Raw genomic sequence first — 21,283 nt, 5'->3', positions numbered from 1 at the left:
TTTTTTTTTTCCTAATTAAGTTAAAATCATTTTGGTGATGACTGGATATTTGATTTCGGTTTGTGTGTATCCTCAGGTCCTCTCTTTATTCCTCTGCTCCTTTTTAAACCGCATATGAAAACGGCGTAACAGGTTAAGGAAAAGGGTTAGGCAGGGTTAGACCGTTTCTTGGGATAGGGCCGGGAGTTAGGTAACAAACGTGGGAGAGGGGAAGGAATTAATATACTACTTTTCTGAAACTGTGCTAGGAATATAACAGAAAGGGAAAGGGCTTAATGCTGAGATGAGTAAATCCTAGGAGTAAATTTTGATTCAGTGACTCATAAACCTCTTTTAACCAGTGGTGGGCCAAAGCAGCATAGGTATCACATGACCATAGAATCACGCATGTTCTGGCGGAAATATAAAATTATGAACATACGAAAATTCAGATTTAAATTACTTGGCAAACTTTTTCGCCTCCCATAAATCTAGATGGTTTAAACATACCCATACCCGTAATAGTGATAACTGCATTCTCACATATTGACCATTTGTGCTAGCCATGATTCTGAGTAATGGACATTCATCAGCTTTTTTAAATTTCACAACAATCTTGGGGCACCTGGGTGGCTCAGTGGGTTAAACCCTCTGCCTTTGGCTCAGGTCATGGTCTTAGGGTCCTGGGATTAACCCCCGCATTGGGCTCTCTGCTCAGCAGGGAGAGCCTGCTTCCTCCTCTTTCTCTGCCTGCTTCTCTGCCTACTTGTGATCTCTGCCAAATAAATAAATAAAATCTTTAAAAAAATTTAAATTAAATTTCACAACAATGCTATTAGTAGGTATTTTGTCATCCTGATTTTTTTTCTTTTTTTTTTTTTTAAAGAATTTATTTACTTGACAGAGAAAGATCACAAGTAGGCAGAGAGGCAGGCAGAGAGAGAGAGAGGAAGAAGCAGGCTCTCTGTCGAGCAGAGAGCCCGATGTGGGACTCAATCCCAGGACCCTGAGATCACAACCTGAGCCGAAGGCAGTGGCTTAACCCACTGAGCCACCCAGGCGCCCCCTGATTTTTTTCTTAAAATCTGTTCAGATTCTGTACCAAACTCATGAAACCTTTGCCAGTAGCTTTTGAACTTAATGGACTTCACCCTCTAGTGAGAAATATATTTTATATTACACATACTTAGATATGCATATGTGACCAAAAAAAAAAAAACTTCATAAAATAACATTTACCTATGCTCTGAATGATGTAATATTTTCTATTTTGTTGTATTTAATTCTTTTTATTTTTTTTTAAGATTTTATTTATTTACTTGTCAGAGAGGGAGAGACCATAAACAGGCAGAGAGGAAGGCAGAGGGAGAGGGGGAAGCAGGCTCCCTGCTGAGCAGAGAGCCCAATGCGGGGCTCGATCCCAGGACCCTGAGATCATGCCTGAGCCAAAGGCAGAGGCTTAACCCTCTGAGCCACCCAGGCACCCCTTTAATTCTTTTTAAAAGCTGGTTTGGACCAAGTAGATCGGTAGCAGGTCCCACAGATGGGTTGTGACTTACAGTGAGACAGACCAATGTGCTGTGCCACGCCCCTTATCGTCTGTGTGCTGCACACACACACAGCACAGATGTACATGTATGTACACAGACAAGACTCCATGCACTAACGAAACCCGGACACATCATCAGATAAACACAACTTTTTGTTTAATAGTAACCAGAGTAAGAGTTCTGTACTTCCTTCGTAGATGTAAAGCCCTCTCTGATGTACAAGACTAGTGACAAATTATCACATGGTCTCAAATAATAATGCTGCTATGATGGGCTCACCCGGGTGTCATACGGACCCCACCCAGGGCCATATGATGCCTTAACCCTCTCCTTATCTTTTGTTCCATCTGCGCTTACACCACCACCACTGGGGGAGCAGCTCTGTTTTCGGGATAGCCCGTAACATCACTTTGGGGGCTGGCAGGAGAAGGTCCTCATAGACTGGGCTGAAATCCATCTCCCTGTCCCTTTCTCTTCACCCTCATCGTGTTCCCTGTATGAGCCTTTGAGAGCTTTGATGAAAACTCTCAAGAGCCTCCTTTGCCTAATGGAGTCCTGGGAGGTGGTCACCGTCAGTTTAACCTCTTGGTAACCCGCGTCATGCTGATGTCGCCCAAATAGGACCTGATGCACTGCACAGCGTTCGCGACCGCAGATGAATACCATCTCGGGACTCTCTCTCAAGATCTGGCCTCCCATGGATACGTTGAAGTAAACAGTTTGCCTAGAGGTACATCTTCTTGAACCTGGGGCCAAGTATGTTAAAATGTATTGGAAAATAATTTTCCTGTGATACTCCTTAAATATGCATTTGTTTACTTTCCGTTTTCTATTTAGAAGATTCTATCAGGACTACCTGGCTAGCACGTTTGGTTAAGCATCCAACTCTAGGTTTCTGCTCAGGTCCTGATCAAGGTCATAAGATCAAGCCCCACATTGGGCTCCGCGATTGGTGGGGAGTCTGCTTGGGACTCTCTCCCTCTCCCCCCCCCACTCCACCTCTCATACGCACATTCTCGCTTTCTCTCTCAAATAAATCTTTAAAAAAAAAAAGGATTGTATCACGAAAATGATGTTGAGTCTCCTTATACAAATGGCAAAGATAAGAAATTAAAATGTATTTACAGAGAACTTAGCTCTCAGATTAAAATCAGTATGGTTTATTAAGCTTTATTTGTAGGATCACCATGACTTGGGATGATCAAAGGCTGTGACACTTCATTTCTATTGCATTAAAAAGTTGTTTTAGGGGGCACCTAGGTGGCTCAGTGGGTTAAGCCTCTGCCTTCAGCTCAGGTTATGATCTCAGGGTCCTGGGATCGAGCCCCACGTCGGGCTCTCTGCTCAGCAGGGAGCCTGCTTCCCCCTCTATCTCCGCCTTCTGCTCTGCCTACTTGTGATCTCTCTCTCTGTCAAATAAATAAATAAAATCTTTAAAAAAAAAGTTGTTTTAGTGTTACAGAAAAACCATGCCATTAACAGAAATGTAGGGAGAGCCTTTATAGAAAAATTTACCAGCACAATCCGATACTTTAAAACTAACAAAATTAATGAAATGAGAAATACAAAGAATATTGAAAAAAAGAATTAAAATAAACTTAACAGGATTTTAGGACAATATCAGGAAGGATTCTTGAAAAAAGAGCCTGTTTTGTATTTAAAAATAAGTAACTTGGAACACACTGGTGGAAATTAATGAATTTACCACCGAGTAGCAAAAACAGCAGGTTGAAAACCTCCCTGCTACCTAGAAAATTCTTCAAACGGTCATTGACCCCATAAGAAACACATGAAATGTCACTGTGCTCTTTCAGCCTTGGTGCCTGGTACAGACTCCTTGTGCCATTTGATGGTAGAAGCAAGCATAATTAACTGAGAAAACCAGAGCTATGTCCAGAACCATGATGATAAAAAATTTTCCAGGTGTGGGGCGCCTGGGTGGCTAGTGGGTTAAGCTGCTGCCTTCAGCTCAGGTCAGGATCTCAGGGTCCTGGGATCGAGTCCCGCCTGCTTCCCTCTCTCTCTCTCTGCCTGCCTCTCTGTCTACTTGTGATCTCTGTCTGTCAAATAAACAAAAATTTAAAAAAAAAAATTTTTTTTTTCCAGGTGTATCCTTGGCTGATTACAAAGGCACAACAGCTGGGCTAGCTTCTAGTACCAGCCCCATTGCCCTGGGTCTTTTCCATTTCATTTATGTGGCTCTTGGGTGCACAGGTGAACTTTGCCCTCTGTAGGATGTAGTGCTTAGGGAAGTTTAACCTCACCCAAAAAAGGTAGGGTAGGATTTGGTCGTTATCTGAATGCCCCATTCCCCAGCCTCTACTAGGAACTCTGAAATTTGGTTCTAATTTTAGGTTTAGGTAATTTTAGGTGTTGCACATTAACATTAATATATTAATTGACATGTTCACATATATTTATAATTTATGTTATAGAATATTTTGTACTCAACAATTATTAATTATGCTAATAAAGCAACTACTTGTTGATGAATGTGTATATTAATATGTATATTAATACATATCTAATAATATTTAAAAGATTATAAATATTTAAATAGTTACAGGTGGCCACAGTGTTGGTTCTCATAATTAACTTTGAATTCAGATAGGTTTTGAAGTGGTCAGTATCTTTGTTTCTGTATATTTTCTGTTGTCTCATACTATATATATTTTAAAAAGCATCAAAATGAATAGTTTGAAAATATTAAAATCATTTTATTAACAAAATGGTATTGAAAAGAAGAGAATTTTGTAGAAATTTTAATTCTTGAATCTTAGTTGCATTGAAACTAAGACTTTAATCATTATTAACTGGACTAGTGATTACTGTGAATGAAGATCAGTGTCCATGAGTGGTTTTAAATAGTACTAATAATAGTGTCACAGGTGTTTCAGTGTTTTGTGAAAGTAATTTCTTATAGTCTTTCATTTTCATGTTGAATACTTTCAGAAACCTAAAAATGGACAGAATGTTACAGAGCACTTATTGATCTACGATGGGTTGATCGTAAGGACTTCAATAAAAGTTCATAGGTGACTCGTAAACCTTGAGTCACTATATGGTGGTAGTTTTTCATGCCTCAATTTCAAATCACAGATGCAGCAAACATTTTGGTGATGGGTGTGGAACACTCTGCTAAAGAAGGTGATCCTGGAACAATATTCTTCTTCAGGTAAGACAAGTGGGCAGCCCTTCTGGGAAATGGGCCTGTGGTCAGATAACGTGGTCTTTTTTTTTCCTCCAAGTGGTAAGAACCACAGATAGTTTATTTTTATCTCTCTGCATTTTATACCTTTTCTACATTGTAATTTTCTTTCTTTTTCAATTTTTTATTCAAATTCTAGTTAGTAACATATAGTGTAATAATTGATTTTAGGAGTAGAATTTGGTGATTCCTCCCTTATTTATAAAACACCCAGTGCTCCTCGTAACACATGCCCTTCCTTAATACCCATTACCCGTCTAGCCCATCCCCCAACCCACTTCCCATCAACCCTCTGTTCTCTATTGTTAAGTGTCTCCCATGGTTTGTTGCCATCTCTCTCTCTCTCTTTTCCCCTGTTCCCATATGTTCATCTGTTTTATTTCTTAAATTCCACATGTGAGTGAGATCATATAGTATTTGTCTTTCTTTGACTTATTTCACGTAGCATTATGTACTCAGGCTCCATCCATGTCGATGAAAATGGCAGGATTTAATTCTTTCGGTGGCTGAGTAACATTCCATTATATAGCACTTCTTTATCCACTCGTCTGTCGATGGACCTCTGGGCTCTTTCCACAGTTTGGCTATTGTTGGTAATGCTGCTATAAACATCAGGGTGCATGTGGCCCTTCAGATCAGTATTTTTGCGTCCTTTGGGTAAATCCCCAGTAGTGCAGTTGCTGGATCATGGGGTAGTTCTGTTTTCAACTTTTTGAGGAAACTTCATACTGTTTTCTAGAGTGGCTGTATACGAGCTTGCATTCCCCCCAACAAGATGGTTCCTCTGTCTCCACAACCTCACCAACATCTGCTGTTTTCTGTGTTGCTAATTTTATCCATTCTGACAGGTATGAGGTGGCATCTCATCATGATTTCGACTTGCATTTCTCTGCTGCCGCGTGACATCGAGCATCCTTTCATATGCCTGTTTTCCCTCTGTGTGTATTCTTTGGAGAAAAGTCTTTTCATGTCTTTCATCCATTTCTTAACTGGATTCGTTTTTCGGGTGTTGAGGTTGGTAAGTTCTTCGTAGATTTGGATACTAGCCCTTTTTCTGATAAGTCGTTTGCAAATATCTGCTCCCATTTTGTAGGCTGCGTTAGTTTTGTTGACTGTTTCCTTCACTGTACAGAAGCTTTTTACCTGGATGAAATCCCAATGGTTTATTTTTACTTTTGTTCCCCGTGCCTCCGGTAACATGTCTCGTAAGAAGTTGCTACAGCCTAAGTCCAAGAGATTGCTGCCTGTGTTCTCCTCTAGCATTTTGATAATTTCCTATCTCACAAATAGGTCTTTCATCCATTTTGAATTAATTTTTGTGTGTGGTATAAGAAAGTGGTCCAATTTCATTCTTCTGCATGTTGCTGTCCCGATAACATGGTCCTTAAATTTGAAGAGTACCTCCTCCCTTAATAGTAAATGTGTCCAAATATACTTGTGATTTAAATTTCTCCTTTGATACTTATTTGATCTAGGAGGCTTCATCAGTTTTAGGAATTTTCTAGTCAATCCTGATAACACAAATAATTTTGAAAACAAATAATTTTTCCATGGCTTGTCCTTCATTTATCAATCCAGATTCTTGATTCTGAGAGTATGTATAGCATCCTACTTTTCCATTCATCTTCAGGACTCCCCACCAGACTCGTGCTCCCATCCTGTTATCTCTTCTTCCTTTATTTATTTTTTTCCTTCTGTAACTCTTTTGCTTTAAGTTTTACACCACCTTACCTCTCCAGAGACATCAGACTGGAACCCTGAGAATGGTTATGATAATAGAAACCACTTAAAATAATTTCATGTTATCGTCACAGCTCTTCAGGAGGCCTATTATTCCCTTTTTGCAGCTGGGGAAACTCAGGGGGAGAGAGACTAAGGGAAGTGTCCATAGTCATGGGATTGTTCTATGACAGAACAGAAACACATAGAGTGTTTGTAAGAACCCCAACTTTGATAAAAATCTTTTGATATCAGTGTCTATGGTTGATGATTCCTGGAAGCTCCAGCTTGGTTCCTTTCAATGCCTTACCTTCCTTTTGACAGAACTTTGGAGATAATCGAGAGCTCAACACTTGGCCCAAGTAGAATAGCGTCCCCTTCGGTTTGGAGGAATTTGAATTTCTGTGGGCCTCTAGATGAAAACTAGGAGAGCATCCAGTAGAAATATAATGCAAGGCCCGTATGTAAAGATACATTTTCTAGTAGCCACATTTTTAAAAGTTAAAAAAAAAAAAAAGATTTAAATTGAACCCCACTAATAATATGTGTCACCTGAAACGGATTTTAATAATGTGTTTTATTTAACCCAACATATCTGCAAGGCTATCACTTCAACATATAATCAGTCAATAATTAATGAGATTTTTCCACTCTTCTTTTCACACCAAGTCTTCAAAACCCACTGTGTGGCTTATGTCACTAGTGTCACTTGGTGTGGACCAGGCCCATTCAAGGGCTCCGAGCCCCCATGGCCTCCAAGTGCCCCAGCGCATGGCACAGCTTCCTGAACGGAGGGGGCATGATCCCAAGATCTCTCGTCTGCCCACAAGGGACCCTCTGAACTAATTACTCCTCTTGCATGGCTGTGGATACCAACCCCGACCACCTAGACCCTACACCGGTGGGTTCCCGCAGCCGGCTGCCGGTCCCCTCGCCTCTCTTCTCGCCACTGCCAGTCTGTCTGGCCGACACAGACAGGAGCCGTGCTCAGCAGGCACTTCTGATCCCTACGCCCTCCGGCTTCAGGTTCCGTGGAACCTGACCAAACTCCATGTCGCTGCCTCTCTGGCCTGACCGCCTGCTGCTTGCTCACATCCACAGCCTTGCAGACAACGAGCTGTTTAGTCCGAGATGCGCCGTGCTCGCTCACCCCTCCTCCCCGAGCCCACTGCGTTCCCTCTGCCGTGCTGCCACCTCGCTTTTTCTCCTTTGGCCTAGCGCTACGTGTCCTATGGGAACGCAGGTCCTCCCAGGGACATTCCAGAGTACATACTGCGTAATTCTCTAAGTTGTCACCACTCTGCACCTGCAGTTGCGGGTGTGTCTGTCATCAGTCTTTTCTAAACCAGGAGTTCCTCGAGAGAACGAGACCAAACTCATCTTGTATCCAATGCAAAGTGCTGACCCACACGTATGCTAACGAGCACAGTGCTTAAGACACATTTGAAGAACCATAGGGACTACTGAATTTTTACCTCTTCTTCATTTCTACCTTTCTTTCCTCTGGTGCAATAACCCAGAGCCATAATTTCTCCCTCTTTCTCGTGTTTGTTTGTTTGTTTTGTTTTTTAATTTACCATTAAAAACTGCACAGCATGTCAAACTTGAGAATATCAAAGCAAGTTCATCTATGGTTTTTAGACCTCACATTTTTTCAAAGCCAGAACTAGATTCAGGGCCCTCCTGTGGCTTCATCGTACTGCTCCAAGCACTGTAGGGATGGGCAGCATTATTCCCTGGGTGCTTTTAGCCATCTTTGGCTTTAATTTATCTCAGTCTTTTTATTCCATAACTATTAAAAGCATGATCCTTTATTCGTTTCCTGTAGCAGAATCTGCTATAGATTCTTAATGAGAGCTAAGACGGGTCCCCGCATTTTCCTTACTCTGTACATCAGAATTGAACCAGATATGAAACAGTCTAGATACATGAAGTTATATAGCATTACAATAATATTTATTCTGCAAGCCATGTGAGAAATCATGAACTTGGGGGAGCTCAGGTTTTATCGAGAGTTCAGTAATAGTTCTTGTTTTCACAACTCCGTCTAGGAACCATAATGTCAAATAAGTAATAAATCACATTTTTTTAAAAAATCGCCTTCTGGATCTCTCCTAGAAGTTACTTAAGCATGACTTTATGTATAGCCCTAAAGAATATATTCTGGTATTAACTTTGTTGGTTCTTTTATTCTTTTAAATCAGAGAAGGAGCTGCTGTGTTCTGGAATGTGAAAGATAAAACTGTAAGTATATATAAAGTATAAAAGTGTAAAAATCTAGTTTTCTGAGAAAAAAAGTAGTAATTATCCCTCAATAATCTGAGTCATGGAAGATAAATTAACAGATAATCCACAACTTACTCGCTCTGTGTTACATGGTATTTATCCTAGCACTTTTGCCTTTTATAACGATTGTGTTTGGGGGTCCTGCATGGCTCAGCCCGTCAAGCGTCTACCCTCCGTTCAGGTCATGATCCTGGAGTCCTGGGATCCAAGCTCAGTGGGGAGTCTGCTTCTCCTTCCCCCCCGTCTGTCCCTTCCCCCACTTGTGTGCTCACCTGTGCACACGCTGTCTCTCAAATAAATAAGTAAAATCTTTTTTTTTTTTTTTAAAGATTTTATTTATTTGTCAGAGAGAGAGAGGGAGAGAGAGCGAGCGCAGGCAGGCAGAGTGGCAGACAGAGGCAGAGGGAGAAGCAGGCTCCCTGCCGAGCAAGGAGCCCGATGCGGGACTCGATCCCAGGACGCTGGGATCATGACCTGAGCCGAAGGCAGCCGCCCAACCAACTGAGCCACCCAGGCGTCCCAGTAAAATCTTTTTAAAAAAAGAACTCAGAGCAGAGACTATCACTTTCTGTACCTTGATATTGTTTAAATTTTTTACAGTTTTGTAGCTTACATATTTTTAAAAGATTTAAAGGCTACAAACCATAATGTTAAACTAGTTGGTTTTCTTTGGGTTGTGGAATTAGGGTCATTTTAATTTTCTTCTTTATGCCACTCTCTGTTTCCTAAATATAAAAACTATGTAATCTCCTGCTGAGTTTACTCTCACAAAGAATTTGCCTTTTCCTTCAAAATTAAGCAGAAGAGCTTTGCACATTGGCAGGATCATAGCCAGTGAGGTTTCTCCAAGGCACGAGTATTGCTAATTAAAAACTAAACAGAAGAAACATCAGCAAATGTAATGAAAAATGCTAAACGCGTTAACCCTGAACCATAGTTTTGTACTGAGAGAGTCAGTGCAATTCTGGGTTCTTGCTTCTTTTCCAGATGAAACACGTGATGCGGGTCTTAGAAAAGCATGAAATCCAGCCCTATGAAATCGCTCTGGTGCACTGGGAAAACGAAGAGCTTAACTACATAAAAACAGAGTAAGCAGCATTTTATCAAGTTTGCAAAAAGAGCCGCAAGCAGTGAAGGCAATAAACAGCTTGGGCACTTGGAAACTAATTTTAAGACAGAAGTTATTGGTGCAGGGGTACCTGGATGGCTCAGTGGGTTAAGCCTCTGCCTTCAGCTCAGGACATGATCTCAGGGTCCTGGGATCGAGCCCTGCATCGGGCTGTCTGCTCAGCAGGGAGCCTGCTTCCCCCCCCCCCACCTGCCCCCACCTGCCTCTCTGCGTTCTTGTGATCCCTCTTGCTCTTTCAAATAAATAACATCTTTTTTAAAAGTTATTGGTGCAGATATAAAGCCTAAACAATATAATACGTGTTAGTAGGTAAACATAATGGTTTGGACTTGTCAGGCTACCCATAAATTACAATAAATCGATATATAACCCCAAAATGGTAAGTGTTCTAACTAAGCAGTCTAAACCAGTAAATGCTGTGCCTTCATCAGAATGAACCTATCAAGTTATTCTAGTAAAGGTTTCTCATAAGCCCATTTTCCCCCTATTGGTTTTGAGTGTGGGTGAGATGTAAGAGAACCACTGGTAGAAATGGGGGGCCCGCAGGAAGTGGGGGCCCGACATAGCATCCCCAGGGAAGACGTGTGGGTGGGCAGCCCCGGCTGATTTTCTTGTCTCAGCGAGCAGGGGAAGATGGAGACAGACGGCAGTGCAAACAAGATCAAGAGGCCCTTTTCCTCAGGGAGTTACCTGGCTAGTGGAATACGAGAAAAAGAATTCTTTCTATTAAAGGAAGGGTTGGAAGCAGAACTTGAGGAAAATTTGGAAGAGACGCCAGCTGTAGAAAGACGAGATGAGGTCAGAGCTAACGACTACGAGCCAACAAAGATACAGTACTTGCCTTGTGCCGGGTACTGTTCCAGGTACTTTCCAGGCATCCTTTTATCTGGTCCTGACAAAATAACCCTACAAATGGCGTGAACCAGCTTTTCGGACAAGGTTCAGAGATATTTCGTCCTACCTAAGGGTACCTGACCAGGGGTGAGGGCCTGGGCCCAGAGTGGATATGCACTTGAAAGTGAAGACGTGAACCTGAGAGACACAACAGAAGAAGAGCTGGTGGAGTTTTATTAATTTTTTTTATTAAGCACTCAACCTTGTGGCTCTGCTTCCCATGAACCTCCTTTCTGTGCTCTATTTCCAGAGCAGACTGATGCTAGACACCCACAGACACGCACACACGCACGCTCACCCAGTACCTTACAGTCTCTGGAGGAGTAAAGTCCCTAGCTGGGGTGTCTTTGGCTCCCAGATCCCATGTTTGGCTTCATCAGAAAGCCCATCCCAGGGGTGCCTGGGTGGCTCAGTGGGTTAAGCCTCTGCCTTCGACTCGGGTCATGATCTCAGGGTCCTGGGATCAAGCCCCGCATCGGGCTCTCTGCTCAGCAGGGAGCCTGCTTACCCCTCTCTGCCTGCCTCTCTGCCTGCTTGTGCCTGCTGTCAAATAAATAAATAAAATCTTAAAAAGAAAGAAAGAAAGCAAGCAAGCCCAGCCCAGCTGCAGCACCGTGGCTGACACATCAGTCTTGCCGGGGATCCTGGCTCTTGCTGCCTCAGGCGGCTCTGTGGCCAACAGCTCCGTCATTAAAGCATCTGGCACCTCTGCTGTCCGGTCTTTTCTTTTTCCTTCCACATGAGGGTGTCAGCATTCTGCCTCGCAGCCTCCCACTGGGTCCATAGCTTTGCCCATCTCTTGCCTCACATCTTCTGTGATGGTTTACCCTGTATGTTGCCTGTTTGCTTGTGACGTTTCTGTCCCCAAGTTCCCTCCCATTCCCTCTCTCCCAGTCCTAGCAAAGGCCTCACATGTGCCCCTCACTGTTCACCGCTTCCCGTCTCCCTCCCGGTTCCCACTGCATCGGTGTGACTGTAGATGACAGCGTGACTGTAGATGACAATGTGACTGTAGATGACAGTGTGAGTTTAGAGGACAGTGTGACTGTAGGTGACTGTGTAGATAGCTTTATATTCACCATTATTATATTATCCACCATCGACAATAGGAATATATTATATTAACCATTATATATATTATATTTATTTTCACCATCCATTAGCAATTAACTGGGATCATTTTCCCTTTCTACAAAATATTAAAACACACTTGTCAATTTTTGCTGTGTGGATTTCCTATAAATGAACCATTCTCCTACTGAACGTCTAGTTTCTTGATTTTTTACTGTTAGTTCACCATAAAAAAAGTTTTCCTGCACAGATCTTTCTTTGCACCTTTGATTATTTCCTTAGGATAAATTCCTAGAAGTGGCATTATTCAGATCAAAGGGTATAAGAACATTTAGGAGAGTCTTGGTACAAATTGCCAAATGACCTCTAGAAAGAGTATAAGGCTACTACTTCAAAAGAAAAAAAAATTTTTAAAGAAAAAGTGCTTTTTAAGATTTAGAAGATAATTTTTTTTTCTCCTTTTCACAGGGGACAGTCGAAACTTCACAGAGGGGAAATCAGATTAAATTCAGAGCTAGATATAGATGACGCCATTCTAGAGAAATTTGCTTTCTCGAATGCTCTTTGTCTTTCAGGTAAGTTAATGCTACTTGTCAGAGAAAGAGTTACATGGTTTTCATTTCATCAGGGAAGTTTAAGCGTTCAGTAAAGAGTTAGGCATGTTTTCACAGATTATTCAGCAAAGCCTTAACATTGCTTTGCAAAAGAAAAAACAGAATAGAGTGTCTGTGCGAAGGTATTCATTCTTTATTAACTGTATCAGTAAAGCTTTCCCTCTCCAGAAATTTTTGTAGTATTATCCCCTTTGTTTTCCTGTCTTCTGCATGGTGGTGGCTCTCAGGTCGTCTCTAATCCAGGCAGAGGAAGCCCAGTGTGACTGGATGCAGGCCTCTGGGTAAAAGTGTACCCCGGTTCCTCGCAGCAATGGGACAGAGATCCGTGTGCTAAATAGAACTCCAGACATTCAGGGTGCCTGGGGAGCTCAGTCAGTTAAGCCTCTGCCTTTGGCTCAGGTCATGATCTCAGGGTCCTGGGATCCAGTCCTGCATCGGGCTCCCTGCTCAGCCGGGAGTCTGCTTCTCCCTCTCCCTCTGCTTCTCTCCCCAACTTGTACTTTCTCTCAAATAAATAAATAAAACCTTTAAAAAAAAAAATACTTCAGACCTTCTCTAAGAATTGTGTGGCGGATGTGGCCTGCCCGGGAGGCTTTGGGGGGCTCGTGAGCCACGCGCACAGCCCCGAGGAATGTAAGAAGTAGGAGGGAAGGCAGGGAAGGCCTGGTTCCTGCGCCCTCGACAAGCCACGCTTCCCTTCGGGGTGTACCTGGTGCTCGCTGGCTTTCTGAGATGCAGTGGTAGAAAATTAGGAATTCGACCCAGTGTCGTTGCAGTCTGCCAGCTGGGCTTGGATGTGTACTTTTTCCTCCCTCTTTTTCACTTCCAGTGCTGAACTTGATCATGAGAACGAGCTATTCTCAGGTTTCAGTTGCACATTGTTAACACATTTGCTCCTTAAACTCTTACTGAAATGGTGGTGAAGGTACCGGGCAAGTAATTGTGCATTCTGTATAAACATGACTATGAGGATGAAAAATGTTCCATTGTTACTCCTTTTTTTTTCCCCCCAGTGAAACTGGCTATTTGGGAGGCATCACTGGATAAATTTGTTGAGTCTATTCAGTCAATTCCAGAGGTAATTATACCAATTTTATGCTTGTTTTCAAGGGTTGGTTTCTATTTGGGAGAAATACAAATTTCCCACCCTAACAATATACTTAGAAGTAAGTAATAAATGCTAGAGAAGCTGTACTGAATTTAAGCAAAAACAGAACATTCATTATACCTAAAATAAAAAATTTTATATATATATTTTTTTACTTTTGAAAACTTAGAATTCTAATTAATTTCTTCTGATGGTGTAGTATTTTTAATATAACTAACCTTTTTTAAAAAGTGAGCTGTTTCCTCTCTAAGGAAGAGGATTATGACCAGTGTTCTTGACTGAAAACTATTTTGCCAAATCATGAGACAAATGGTGGCTTGAAAAGTAATAATTCTATCAGAATGCACCAAAACTTATTGTTGACTGTAATTTTGTTTTTACTGTGAAAAAATCACAGAATTATACTTGGGAAAAGAGGCCCTGTTTTTTCAATAAGAGATTAGGACTGTAGATCCTAGAAAATGCCATTGAGAAGGGAAATGCAACAAGGGAATATAGAATTTCTATCCATTAAGATGTTGACATTTTGAAGAGAGAGACTGAGACATCATCCAAGGTGTTGTTTACATCTGCTCTAGAATGTGCTTTATGGTCCTGTTACTTGTCGGAGATACGTTTGTGTGGACACATGTATGTATGTCTGTGTTTTTTCCCTCCCAAATAGGCTTTAAAAGCTGGGAAGAAAGTGAAACTATCTCATGAAGAAGTGATGCAGAAAATGGGTGAACTCTTTGCCCTGAGGTAGAATGTTCTCTGTAAATAAGATTAACGTATGTATGTAACAGTGTGAAGAAGATGTTGCTGTCCTTGTCTAGTAAAAAGCCAACGTGGGCCTTGATGGGAAGGGCGGTCTCTCTCGCCTCACAGACATGGAGCCCTGGGAGCTCAATCCCGTTAGAAGAACTTGGGCTGTACTAGGACTGCACTGCAAGACATTCTGTGTGCGCCCAGAGATCATAACTAATCTACGTTAAACCTACATAAGGGAGCCCAGTAGATGTTCTTGGTAGGTAGAAAGATATATTCTAGAATTTGGGTAATGGGAATTCTTGGTAAAAAGATCTCCTCACATCTGGAGAATGTACTACTCAGCGAAATAAGCCAGTCAGAGAAAGACAAATACCGTGTGATTTCATTCGTAGGTGGCATTTACGAAACAAAACAGCAAAGGAAAAAGAGACAAACCAAAAAGACAGACTGTTAGCTGTAGAGAGCAGATGCAGATGGTTTGGCGGGTGTGGGGGGTTGTGTTAGTAGGAGAAGGGTATTGAGAGTACTTATCCTAACGAGCACTGAGCAGTGTATCTAATTGATGAATCACCGTATCGTAACCTAGTAGAACTAATATAACACGTAAACTACATCGGAATTAAAATAAAAACTGTATATATATATATATTTATGTGTATATATATATATACTGCATGATATTGCTAAGTGGAAACCAGTGCTACGGAAATGTTGCATACCGTGTGTCGTCCACTCGGAGACACACTGTAAGAAGCCACAGCAGAGACGGATGCTGCCAGTGGAGCTCTGAGACAGTGCTCTTTTATCACAGAATGAACCTCTTACACTGAAATAACTCCTTGAGCTTTGTCGGGTGTGCATGCCATCCCATTCCGTCTTGGGCGCACAGAAAAGGAAAGCAAGAGGGAGAGGAGGGGAATGACAACTAAGTGACAGCCGCCACCGGTGCGACATCATGCCGGCCATTTTCAGAGACGGGAAGGAACGGTGTCTTAAGACTGACGAAGTACATCGCTGTGTCATTTTAAAGAAGTTTCTGGAAAGGTGTTCAGTTTCTTTCATTTTTGTCATTTTCCCAGGATTTATGGGATGAAACATCCCGAATCTTGGCACAATTTCACAGGACAGGATCGTTCAGCGTCTTGTCCCTCCAAGTGTGTGGCACAAGCTACTAGGGATCGCTGTAGATAGTTTGAGAGTGGTTGTCCCACATTCCCCTTAGAGACTGGCCCGGAGAGAAGTGGTCCGGGATTTCTTTACCTGTGCATTCCTCATAGGCCAGGGGCCTGATTCAGGTTGCCAACAAAGTAAAAACCTATTCCCCGGGAGCGCCCTGCAGCTCATCTGAAGCCTTGAGCTCTCCAAGAAGTGGAGGAGAAACAGTCTCCAGCCTCTTCTCTGGGTAATGCCAACAGAATGGCAGATTATAATCATATCAAAATGCAGAGATTAGGACTAAGTATAGCTTATGAACAGTTTCTATAGTGTCTTACTGTTCTTATCCTAAGTTTTCTTCTCTTTACCATAAAAGCACCTGAGTGTTATTAAAAGGAACATGGCAAACCGAATAGATAACATGGCAAGTTGCAACAGTGGGACTTAGAAATTAAGTCCCAATTATGTAGGTACGATCCAATTTGTGTAAACAGACAAAAATGAATATTCATCTTTATCCTGCCATATATGCATACCTCCCATATGTGTTGTGTGTGCACACACATGAATATATGTGTAGAACAGGTCTGGAAGGACACAGTAAAGTGTTCACGGGGCCCAAAGTTGTTTTGGGGTAAGAGGGCTGACTGCTCTTTTCCAGGCTCTTCCCTAGGGATCTCTTTGTTACGGTGAACAACTGTTTATGTTTTACTTCTGTGCCTTATTTTCATCTAAAAGTAAGCACAGGGCTCTTAGGTAAAAAGGTACATGCGTGTGTGTCTTTCCTTGTCCAGTGTCTGCACACACAGTAAGCGAACAGTGGGGACCTGTGGTGCGTGAGACAAACGGAAAGCCGGGAATAAGGACAGGAGTGACATTTGTCGCTTTACCTTCTCTTTATTTTTAAGCCACATGATTACCTACCCATCAAAAAACGTCTATTTGTAAAAGTTAATGAAAACAGGAAAATGGTCAGAAATTGAAAGCAAAATGAGACGGGTTTTTTTTTTCCCTAACACTTTGTAAGTAACATTAATGTTAAAGATTGAGTTAATTTGGTTGCAAATTTTGAAATTCTCATGTCTTTTTATTTGTGTATTTCTCAGAAGTACTACAAAGGTGAGCGTTAACAAATGTTTTCATAAAATCATTTGTAAATGGAAATAAAATAGGGACTGTGATTTTTTTAATTCAAGATTTAAAAAGTTATAATTTTTGGTTGTTTTTTTTTTTTTTAAGACACCGTATAAACTTGAGTTCAGACTTCCTGATTACTCCCGATTTCTACTGGGACAGAGAAAACCTGGAACAACTTTATGATAAAACTTGTCAGTTCCTTAGCATTACTCGTAGAGTTAAGGTACGTATTTTGCCCTTTTACTGAGAAAGATAACAACTCTGCTTATAATTTGTGTAATGATGTGAAGAGAAATTTTAAGTAAATGTGTTTAACTGGTTTTGGAGAAATATCTTGTTTGACTTTGATTCTGATCTCTGGATTTCCCCTTCCCCATCTTCTGGGTACAGACAGTTTTCAACACTTTTCTTTATGGCATCAAAGGATATTCTGAGGGGCGCCTGGGTGGCTCAGTGGGTTGGAGCCTCTGCCTTTGGCTCAGGTCATGATCCCAGGGTCCTGGGATCGAGCCCCACATCGGGCTCTCTGCTCCACGGGGAGCCTGCTTCCCCCTCTCTCTCTGCCTGCCTCTCTGCCTACTTGTGATCTCTGTCAAATAAATAAATAAAATCTTAAAAAAAAAAAAAAATATTCTGGGGGCGCCTGGGTGGCTCAGTGGGTTAAAGCCTCTGCCTTCAGCTCAGGTGATGATCCCAGGGTCCTGGGATCGAGCCCCGCATTGGGCTCTCTGCTGGGCAGGGAGCCTGCTTCCTCCTTCTCTCTCTCTGCCTGCCTCTCAGCCTACTTGTGATCTCTGCCTGTCAAATAAATAAATAAAATCTTTAAAAAAAAATTATTCTGATAGTTTCTAGGTAAAAAGAGTTTTAGAGACCCACTCTTCCTTCATCGAGCTCTTGTCAAGTCTCAAACAAGACTTGAACCCAAGTTCAAGTCCTGGAACTATGTTGGTGGCAGCAAGAATAGAAATGAATTCAAGAAAGAATTCTCTAAGATCAAGCAATTGGCTTATGGGAGGTCAAGGACAGGGAAGAGTCAAGGATGACTGACGTTTGCCTGGGAGTGACAGGTAGGAAGGTGGCAAAACAGACAGGTGCGGCCGGGGGAGTGGAGGAGCAAAATTTAAGATATGTTGAGAGTAAGTGGCAAGAAGCCATCCAGTGAGGGGCGCCTGGGTGGCTCAGTGGGTTAAGCCTCTGCCTTTGGCTCAGGTCATGATCCCAGGGTCCTGGGATCGAGCCCCACATTGGGCTCTCTGCTCCACGGGGAGCCTGCTTCCCCCTCTCTCTCTGCCTGCCTCTCTGCCTGCTTGTGATCTCTCTCTGTCAAATAAATAAATAAAATCTTAAAAAAAAAAAAAAGCCATCCAGTGAGAACCATCACTCATTAGAAGCATGAAAGCAAAATTGTGAAGAGTGACGTAGGTATGAAGAGAATATGAAAGTGGGTGGAGGTGGTCATGATGGAGGTAAACCATAGGAGGTTAGGGAAACAATGGACGTTGTAGGGCAGGAAGCAGAATGGACGTTGTATGATGTGCACATAGTTCTATGACCTTTTATTACGTTGAGATGCAGAACTGTTCTGTCACCACAAAGATCTTGAGCTGCCCCTTTGGAATCACCTCCCCTCCCCTCCCCCATCATCCTTAACCCCTGGCAGTGACTAATCTATTCTCCATCTCCATAAAATGCTCTGTACATACAGTCATACAGTGTGTGACTTTTAAAACTGACTTTTTTCATTCATTGAGTATAATGGCCTTGCCATCCATCTAAGTTGTCGTCCGTGTCCAACCCTGCCCTCCTGTGCATTACTTAAACATTTTTTGGAGTTCATTTTGATTTATCTATCTGTATATCTTTGGTAAACCTCTTTGAATAGATATTTAGTGCTTTCCCTAGATATTTTCTTGTACATACATAGCTGATCACAGGCTACTCATTTTGACATTTTACCAGGTTAAATCAAGTACTAAAATCTGTTACCCTTTACATGCCTTTACCCGCCACTATTTACAGTGCTCTGCAAACATTGAGAACTCCATCACGGTTACAATTTTTGCTTTAACCATCGAATATAATTTTAGAAAACTCAAGAGGAGAAGGAAATTCTATTGTTTTTACCTATATTTTTTTATTGTTGTTCTTTTTTCCTTAATGATGTTTCATGATATCTTTTACTCATTCCTTTCTGTTTCAAGAACATTCTTTTTTTTTTTTTTTTTTTAAAGATTTTATTTATTTATTTGTCAGGGATAGAGGGAGAGAGAGCGAGCGAGCATAGGCAACAGAGAGGCAGGCAGAGGCAGAGGCAGAGGGAGAAGCAGGCTCCCTGCCAAGCAAGGAGCCCGATGTGGGACTCGATCCCAGGACACTGGGATCATGACCTGAGCCGAAGGCAGCTGCTTAACCAACTGAGCCACCCAGGCGTCCCTTTCAAGAACATTCTTGAGTTATTCCTTTAGGATACATCCATAGAAACACAGTCTCCTAGTTGTCCTTTTGTCTGAGACTCTCTTGATTTCCTCTTCCTTCCCAGCAGCTCTAGGATTCTGGGCTGACCGTTTTCTTCCAGCACCCAAAAAACGCCGTGGCATCTAGTTCTGGGCTGCTCGGTTTCTGATGGGATAATGTGAACCTCACATCCTTTCTTACACGTAACGTAAGGCTCTATTCACTTGTTCTGTGGTCTGTTTCCACTGTGGTGTTCATATGGGATAACTTCCTTCATTCTGTCTTCAAGTTTACAGATTCTTTTGCTGCCGAGCCCATCATTGGGTTTTTTATTTTGCTTATTTTATCTGTCTAAAGATAAAATTCTAAAATTTTCCCATGATTCTTCTTATGCTTTCTAGCTCTTTGCTGGGACTTTGGTTTGTTTTTGTTTGTTTGTTTGTTTGTTTGCTTTTCATTTGTTTCAAGCATTTTCATAATATGCTTATTAAAGCAGTTTGATGATGCTTTAGAATTCCGGTCAGATCATTTCAGCATCTGATTTATCGTGATGTTAACACCTCCTGATTGTCTTTCCTCAGTGGCTCCCACCCAAGTTAGTCCCTCCGGTTGCCTCATTGCCTCAAGGGTTATGTTCAAGTGTTTTTGCTTCCGATTCAAGGACCTTCGTGCTCTTTCCTCTTTTCCAGTCTTACTTCCTCCCGCTTCCCCACATTCATCCCATGCCCCGTCAAAAATAAATGACTTACAGGGCTCAGTTGGTTGAGCATCCAGCTCTTGATTTTAGCTCAGGTCATGACCTCAGGGTCATGGCATCAAGCCCTGCATGAGGCTGTCTCCTTTCCCCAGATGGTGAGTGTGTGCACTCTCTCTCAAACAAATAAAATCTTTTTTAAAAAATGGCTTACAAGGGGTGCCTGGGTGGCTCAGTGGGTTAAGCCGCTGCCTTCGGCTCAGGTCATGATCTCAGGGTCCTGGGATCGAGTCCTGTATCAGGCTCTCTGCTCAGCAGGGAGCCTGCTTCTCTCTCTCTCTCTCTCTGCCTGCCTCTCCATCTGCTTGTGATATCTGTCAAATAAATAAATAAAATCTTAAAAAAAAAAATGGCTTACAATTTCAGTAGCCCACCATGGCTCATTGAATGATCAGGCAGCTCTGGTATCTACGTATTTTCCTCCAGCCCAGACATTTCCCCTTGAATAACAACATCGAAGTCACCTTAGTTGTCTCGGACCTGTATGGTACCCGCTGCAGTTGTCACTGACCTTGTTACCGCCACTGCCTGTATGGGCGGTTTCCAGCGCAGGAGAGCAGAGGTCATTGCCAGCTGTCAGGGAAGGAGGCCTATCCTAAACTGGGCTGCTTTTAGCTGATGCAAGAGGATTGATCAGTGATACTCTTAAGATTCAAATGTCAGGGACGCCTGGGTGGCTCAGTTGGTTAAGCAGCTGCCTTCCACTTAGGTCATGATCCCAGGGTCCTGGGATCGAGTCCCACATCGGGCTCCTTGCTCTCCCTCTGCTTCTCCCTCTGCCTCTGCCTGCCTCTCTGTCTGCCTGTGCTCGCTCACTCTCTCTCCCTCTGTCTCTGACAAATAAATAAAATCTTTAAAAAAAAAAAAAAGATTCAAATGTCAGTGGCTTCCAAAATGAGTTTAGATATTAAATGACTAACTAGACAGGGTTTGATAATCCAGATATCTGCTCAGACATGAAGGGACTTGGACTTGCGTGGTTGTGGACTGGGCTGAAGTTCCAGAGGCTCTAGAAAGGATGCTAAACACGCTACGGAGTTGAGGGACCCCCTGTGGTTGTGTTGTTAGCTCTCACTGTGAAACAGACTGTTCCAAAACTGAGTGGCTTAAAACAGCACTTGCTTTCTTACTGTCTGTGGGTCAGGAGCCCGGGTCCAGCTCAGCCAGGGCCTCCGGCGCTCTCTCTCTCTCTCTCTGTGGTCTCAGGCATCAGCTGGGAAGGTGAACTTCCTAGTTCACTCATGTGTTGTTGACAAGATTCAGTTCCTCTCGGGGTGATGGGCTAAAGCCTCAGTTCCTCCCGAGCTGTTGGCCAGAGAGGCCTCCCTCAGCTCCCTGACCTGTAGTCTTCTCTGGGGAACCGGACCTCACAGCATGGCAGCTTGTTTCATCAGGCTGAGCAGTGAGAGAATGCGGGCAGAGCACCACCAAGATGGACCCACAGTATCTTGTAACCTAATCACAGCAATTACAGC

The 21,283-nt window shown here is 42.5% G+C and overlaps 1 protein-coding gene and 1 pseudogene across 6 annotated transcripts in view; both read left to right on the top strand.

The window, feature by feature from the left end:
* RMND1 (required for meiotic nuclear division 1 homolog) overlaps positions 1-21,283 on the top strand; it is a 39,535-nt gene that overhangs the window by 5,428 nt on the left and 12,824 nt on the right. The window contains exons 2-12 of one of the 6 annotated variants that reach the window (XR_009404523.1): positions 2,151-2,259; positions 3,636-3,743; positions 4,629-4,704; positions 8,661-8,700; positions 9,730-9,830; positions 12,305-12,411; positions 13,464-13,528; positions 14,223-14,299; positions 14,426-14,564; positions 15,120-15,352; positions 16,703-16,788. Coding sequence is in view for 3 of the 6 variants with exons in the window: in XM_059401269.1 (XP_059257252.1) it covers positions 2,151-2,259; positions 3,636-3,743; positions 4,629-4,704; positions 8,661-8,700; positions 9,730-9,830; positions 12,305-12,411; positions 13,464-13,528; positions 14,223-14,299; positions 16,703-16,823 (804 nt within the window). In the remaining 3 variants the exon portion in view is untranslated. Of the gene's footprint in view, positions 1-2,150; positions 2,260-3,635; positions 3,744-4,628; positions 4,705-8,660; positions 8,701-9,729; positions 9,831-12,304; positions 12,412-13,463; positions 13,529-14,222; positions 14,300-14,425; positions 14,565-15,119; positions 15,353-16,702; positions 16,824-21,283 lie in introns of those variants that run through there. The other 5 variants (XR_009404522.1, XR_009404524.1, XM_059401269.1 and 2 more) reach the window with 5 other exon arrangements.
* Positions 9,548-9,663, top strand: LOC132018807 (U4 spliceosomal RNA; annotated as a pseudogene).

The sequence above is a fragment of the Mustela nigripes genome, chromosome 5, assembly GCF_022355385.1.
Source record: "Mustela nigripes isolate SB6536 chromosome 5, MUSNIG.SB6536, whole genome shotgun sequence".
Classification (NCBI taxonomy): domain Eukaryota; kingdom Metazoa; phylum Chordata; class Mammalia; order Carnivora; family Mustelidae; genus Mustela; species Mustela nigripes.
This window is presented reverse-complemented; position numbering and strand designations above follow the sequence as displayed.